General features: G+C 31.1%; 1 protein-coding gene across 2 annotated transcripts; it reads left to right on the forward strand.

Moving 5' to 3' along the window:
• Positions 1-2,338: 2,338 nt before the first annotated feature.
• LOC111876705 (autophagy-related protein 101) lies at positions 2,339-4,376 on the forward strand. 2 transcript variants are annotated; one of them, XM_023873278.2, is made up of 7 exons: positions 2,339-2,588; positions 2,759-2,795; positions 3,169-3,254; positions 3,422-3,517; positions 3,594-3,759; positions 3,834-3,996; positions 4,084-4,376. In XM_023873278.2, the coding sequence occupies exons 1-7, from the start codon at positions 2,556-2,558 to the stop codon at positions 4,109-4,111; spliced, it is 609 nt and encodes a 202-aa protein (XP_023729046.1). In that variant the 5' UTR covers positions 2,339-2,555; the 3' UTR covers positions 4,112-4,376. The 2 variants fall into 2 exon arrangements, with proteins under 2 accessions (XP_023729046.1, XP_023729045.1); XM_023873277.3 differs by having other exon boundaries at positions 2,340-2,588; positions 4,076-4,376.
• Positions 4,377-6,863: the final 2,487 nt, after the last annotated feature.

Genomic DNA, 6,863 nt, shown 5'->3' on the forward strand with positions numbered 1-6,863 from the left:
ACTAGAGGAAAAGGTCTCACCGGAGAAGACTACCTCCCCTATAGCCAATTGCACACACCCACTCTACAAAATACTTTTCTTGTTTCTTTGCCCTCTCCCATCAGAAAGCCCTAGATGGGTTAAACTTGTTAAAAACTGATGAAACCTGTTAAAAACATTAAATGAAACTAAATGGGCAAATTTAAGGCATTAATAGGAAAAAAATCTACTTTGGACATAACCGTATATTTGTGTAAAATTAAGGGCTTTTATGACAATAGTCCGAAAAAGAATTATACTAATAATTTATTTAGGGGTCTATTGGGATACCCCATGGTGATACCGAGTCGAAATCCCACCCCCTAGAGTTTAACGTATTGTCAAAGACTTACAATAGTAATGGGCACAATAAAGAAAACATCAACATATTCAAACTAGTTTTTAGTTTTTAGGATTATCATAAATATATATTGGAAAACAAATATAACTCCTAAAAATCTCTTTTCATATTTGAGTTGCTGAATTAACAAATAATCCATTGAAGGCTGTCTGTCTTGCTTAATCCTGTACAAGTGTTTATTTAAAGGGAAAATTTCATGTATACCCTTGTTAAACAACAAAATATCGTATTTATCCAGCTTAAAACCTAAATATCGTATTTGTCCTTCTTGACTTTTAAAATATCATATTTACCCAAATTTAATTTTTAAATATTTTTAAAAATCTTTTAATCACTGTTAGTATTTATAATCAATTTAACTTAAAGTTTAAAGGCTAATTGACCAACTTGCCCTTTGATCTTAAACCTTTTTCCTGATTACGTAATGGAAGCTACGACTATGATCTGCACCAACTAAAACCAGCTTCATCCAATGTCGCCATCAACAACATTTGTACAACAAAGAAGCGGGAAGATGGGAATTAAAGTCGGATCAAGTAATTGAACGTGAAACATAGACTGATGTTGTCAATTTTTATAATTGATCAAACAATTCTGATTCATAACATTTTGATTGGAATTTCATATTATCAAAATTTGATTGAAAGTTCTGATTTTTGATTACTCAACTAGTAATTAAGTAGATCGATGTTTTTCATCTTGAATTACAACCTATGCGTTCTCTGTTGTTACTGATTCTAAAATCCAATCATTTGGCTACAATAATCCACTTATCTTCCTAATTTCCAGACAAATTACTATTATCATTTGTTTTGAAATAAGTTAATCGGTTCACCTACTAGATTATCCTTGCATTTTGAACCAAAAACATAATTATTTCTAGAATTAGGTACCATATGAACCATAACCAAGCATGAAGTACCATTGTAAGAAGTGAAAAGGAACCCAAACGTCATATGTAGACAAGAAGAAGAAGCACATAACTTATTAAAAACCAAAACGAAATTTGCCAAACTAGGGCTTAAAATTACATCTATGAAAGTAAATGATCAAGAAATTGATCCTCTCAATTGAGGTGGTTAAGGAAGGAATTTACGCCATGTATGTGGAAAAGGTTTCAAACATGAAAACCCATCTTGATAAGAGTAAAATCAAAGGCCACCGACAATTTGTTGGTAGTTAATCGATGTGGTTAAGGAACGAAATTCACCTTATAGAAAAATTGGGAAGTCGGTTGTTGGTGTCACCTTTATTCCTCCTTCTGATAAATACCTAGTAATTGATCAATTGGTTTCTTGATACTAAACAAAGGGAAAAGGCGTAGTTTGAAGCTTGCATGAATTCGGTGATATAGTACTTGATTTCCAAGGTTAGTAGTAACTTGGTCATGTGAAAATGGTTGTAATATTCAAGGACAATATGGTCAATTTATATTTTTGTTTTAAATATAATAATTATAAAACACAATATTTGATTATAAGTTATTAAAAAATATTTAAAAATAAGATTTCGGGTGAATATGATATTTTAAAGGTTAACAAGGACAAATATGTTATTTAGGTTTTAAGCTGGACAAATACGATATTTTGTTGTTTAACAAGGATATACACGAAATTTTCCCTTATTTAGATATGGACTACAATGAAAAGATAAATACGTGGTATAATTTATAAATCTTTCCATACAAACAAAGTTTAAGGTGAGTGATAAATTAATCATGATTTCTACCGTGCAATTGCCAAAAAAATGGTCGAACCAAAGTTCCCACTCTAGACGACAATGCTAATCATTCTTTTTTCTTTTCGATTTGGCCATTCCAACAGAGAGTTACTTGTTTATTGAGTGCAAAATATAAAATTTTGATTATTATGATGGAAAGGTTCAACGTCCAAAAGTATAGGGGGTCAAAATGTGGGCTTCGAAAAATTTGAGATGATAATGACCGGATTCCGATACTTGAAGGCCTATTCCCCAAAAACAGAAGGGCAAGTTCACTACGAAACGGAGCAGCAGCCGGATCCAATACCGATATGCTATCGGTAAACTTCGATTGAACTCAAAGTCTCAAATAATTGGTTGCTTAGCAAAACCTACAATTAGGGTTCTTTCAGAAGCAAAATTTCGTACCTGAATCCACTTGACGATCTTAAACAATAGTTTTCTTATCCGACATATTATGAACTGCGAAGTTTGTCAACTCAAAGAACTGGTAATTTCTCATTTTGATTAACGCGGATTCATGCTTTATGGCGGAATCTAGTATCCAATATACATGATTATACTGGGTTATGGATAATCCGAATGGATTACTGTAGATTAACTTCCCTTGCTTGTACTTAGGTTATTTTTCTAAAAGATGAATTTGTCTTCTGTTCGCAGGATGTTGAGTACTTTGAGATACGGGAAGTTCTTCAATGTAAGTTGTTTGTGTGGATCATATCTTCTTGTTTTCCCAATTTGTTCTTATCTGATTACCGAGCCAACTGTACTTGTAATCTTGTATATCGGTGGTTGAAGTACGCCAAGCCAATCCACGAAATGAATTTATGTTACGGGTTTAAATGAGCATTCTATATATAGTATCGTCTTCTTGATGATCTCCATTTCTTCCCGATCTACTTTTACATCCTCAAAAATCTCCTAAAGTTCAAATCGCAGTCATTTTGGTATACGTCTCATATAGTTTCAGGCTTCTTTTGTTGATTTTAAAGGTGGAAGATGGAAGATAAATTGGTTCATCATTCAAATACTGAACTGATCCATCTTCTCATTTACTGATACGCTTGCAGGCATCCTGCACACAATTTTCTTTCACAGAGCATTAGGTCTGGTGCGACCCAAAGACATTGATTTGCAACTGTTTGAAATTACATATGTAAGTAACATCTACTTCCTTTATTGATACATATGTCATCTTCATTTATTACTTCATCCATCAATGTATCTATAAATGTAACATATACATCCTTATTACATCATCCATCAATTTATTACTTCATCCATCTTCATTTATTACTTAATACTGGAAACTTGTTTTTCTAGGTGCAATGTGGTGATGCAGAGCTTGAAAAGAAAGTAGATGAGAAGATTGATCAGTTCATTGATAAAGTAGAGAAACACCCAAACAAGAAAAACCAGGTAAACATTATAATCTTTTCAGAGAAATAAAACTAACACAAATGATCACTTACATCAAAAGTTTTAAATGATGCAGATATGTTTATCTTTCTTTGAAGTAAAGAACAAACAAGCAACATGGTTTACACACAAAGTTGAACATTTATACTGGGAACAATGGTATATAAATATAAATGTTGCCCAACATCCAAAACCAATTTCTGGAAAGTCTCATCATTCTAAATTGGTTTTAGACCCTGGAGGTATTAAACTATAAATATTACCTTTTTTTTTTTAACTATCACACTTTATATAAAAAAAATTACTAATTTTACAGAAAGTGCATCTGAGGAGAGAAATGCTAGGCGAGCAACACTAGAATCCTCTTTGCATGAAGTTTTATTCCAAATAATCAAATTTGTAAATGAGAAGAAAGATCATATTCCTCCAATACCAAATATGGAGGGAGTTTCATTTCCCTATGAAATTACAATCTCAAGGTTAGTAGTTTTTATTATTTTTTAGTTGGAGTAATAATAATTATATTGTTTTTAACATGAATTTCTGCCTTATTTTTAGTTCATCAGATTCAGCGTTCGGGATGGACATGTTTAAGAGGATGCTCCAGACTGGGCATCCTACAATGCTCAGCTGATTTTATTAAAAAAAAAAAAAAATTCTGGATATGCAAAGTGGTATGTCTGTAAAAAATGGATAGTAGTTGTGTAAAAGGGTAATTTGGACATTATTGCATTTGTTCAGATGTACATATTGTTTGATGTTAGCATTTGTCTTGTATGTTATCCTTTCTAGTATCACTGGATATGATGATGATTGAACAGTTAAATAAATATGAAGAAAAAATATTATATTTGCAATATTATTATGAATTTTTGATTATATCATGTCTTTGACTACTCTATGAGTATTTAACATTTGATGGAAAGTTGGCCTCATTTATGATTCCAATTCCTTTTAAAAACTTGAACCAAACCTGCCCTAAGAGTATATTTGAAAAACTTACAAAAAAAACCCGATTAGCTCATAAATAAGCTATCTCAATTTTTTTTAAAAGCTAGCTTATAAGATATTTTAATGGTTTCATAAAACATTATATTGAAATAAAGCTTATGCAAGCTAAACATAAACATATATTACAACAAATTAAAAAAAAAAAATAAGTTTGCTCTACAAGACCCAAAACACAACCTAAGGAGGTTGGGGGTTCGCCAGCACATAAAAATTATGTGCAATTTATATAGATAAATGTTAGGTAATAAATAGGGAAATTTCTAGAAAAGCTACTATATTTTCAACCTTCTATCTAGGAAGCACTACATTATTATTTTTCATTCAAAACTCAATTGACATTTTAAATGTTTTCAGAAAGAGAAACTATTTTGACTTGTTATTTGGAACAAATTAGAACCGGTTTAGGGTAAACGAGTGACTTGTGGATCGAACCGTTAAGCATATATCGATGCCGGTTTTGGTTTTTGGTTTTTGGACCAGTTGGACCAGTAAAACATGTAATACAGCGGGTACAAGCCATTGAAGCAGTTGCTATCCCATGGTTTAGAACATTTACAACTTTAGATGAAATATTTGAGTTGTTGTCTTGAATCTGTTTAACGAGTTTTTTTTTTTTTTTTTTTTTTAAAGAAAACAGATTTATTTAAAATGATGTTTCTAATGTTTATCATGTAATCATAAGATGATGTTTTTGTTGGATTAGTGTCTATGTCCATAACTATTTTGGTATATACTTGACCTGATGGTGCATGGTCCTTTTGGGTTGCCTTCACCAAAGCAACTTGATATGATGAATTATAGAGAGAAAGGATTAAATATGATTTATTAATATATTATGAGAATAATATATTAAAGGAGAAATCATATTGTTTAATTAATATTAGTCAAGAATTAATAAGAATTAAGTTTGTGACTAAAAGACATTAATTAAACTTAAGGGACTAGAACTGTCAATTGTGTGATAGTTGAATATTTGGCTAATGGACTCCATATTAAAGGGGTGGACGAATTCTATGGGGAAACCCATTAGAAATCGTCCAAAGGCCTTAAGGAAAGAGTCCATGGGTTGCTTAGGGCTTAAGCATCCAAATTAGGGTTTCCTTGTTAGATAACCCTAATAGCCTCACTATTTAAGGAACCCCTAAGCCCCAAAAATGTGGTGAACTTGTTCTCTAGGGTTTCCACACGTTTTGGGCAGCCTCCTTCTTTTTTTCCTCTTCATCCTCTTGCTCTTGGTGTTTGTGAACCATTAGAGGAGTGACATTTGTGACTCTAAGCTTTCTAAAGTCAATACAAGAAGGAATAAAGATTGTTATTGCTACATAACAATCAAGGTATGATCTAAACCCTTATTCATATGTTATATTGATTAGATTTAGGGTTTTAAGTCTTGGATTAATGACATGTACAATAGAGAAACCTAGGTCTAAGCTTTAGGGTTTGCATGAGCACATAGGATGTCTTTTGGTTAAAACCCATCAGTGGTATCAGAGCCTAGATTGGTTTCTATTGTATTGATGCATATTTGATCGAAATCAGCACTGAAAATCGAAATTTTTGGGTTCTGAGTGTTTGACTCGCCGAGTCTGGTGTACTCGACGAGTCCAAGTCCAGACTCGACGAGTCGAAACGTCTGACAGCTAATTTTCGCGATTTTCTTCCTGTTTTAGCTTTGGATAATTACCATAAACATATTTTTGTTATAAAATCCTAATTTTATCAATATTTGGTGATTATCCTTACCTAAATAGAAGATAATTGTCAAGATTTAGATAATCTCTTGTTTTATTAGATAAAATTTGATTATTTGTAATTTAGATTTGAATTATCTTGTGAAAAAGTTTCAATTTTTCCCCTTTAGGTATTATAGTTTAAATTTGAACTTAATAGTTTTGTTTTGAAATTTAAATAGTTGAAACCCTAATGTTTTGAAAAGTTTCAAAACTTGCCCTCAAGTTTTGGAATTTAAATTTTGATTGAAAAGTTTAATTTTGAAATATTTAAATTCTAAACCCTAATGTTTTGAAATGTTTCAAAACTTGCCCTCAAGTTTTGGAATTTAAAAGTTGATTAAAAAAGTTTAATTTAGGAATGTTAAATTCTAAAACCCTAGTATAGTTTTGAAAAGGTCAAATCACACCCTTATGGTTTTATTAATTAATTAAGGTGTATAATTAAAAGAGATTTAATAAATCCATATAGTTTTGGTGTACAATTTAATTAAATTAAAAGTATAATTAGAACACCTAGTACTTTAAAAGTGTAAAATACACCCTATACTATATATAACATTACAAGTCTAACATTATATATATATATATATATATATATATAT

The sequence above is a fragment of the Lactuca sativa genome, chromosome 2 (assembly GCF_002870075.4).
Source record: "Lactuca sativa cultivar Salinas chromosome 2, Lsat_Salinas_v11, whole genome shotgun sequence".
Taxonomy (NCBI): Eukaryota; Viridiplantae; Streptophyta; class Magnoliopsida; order Asterales; family Asteraceae; genus Lactuca; species Lactuca sativa.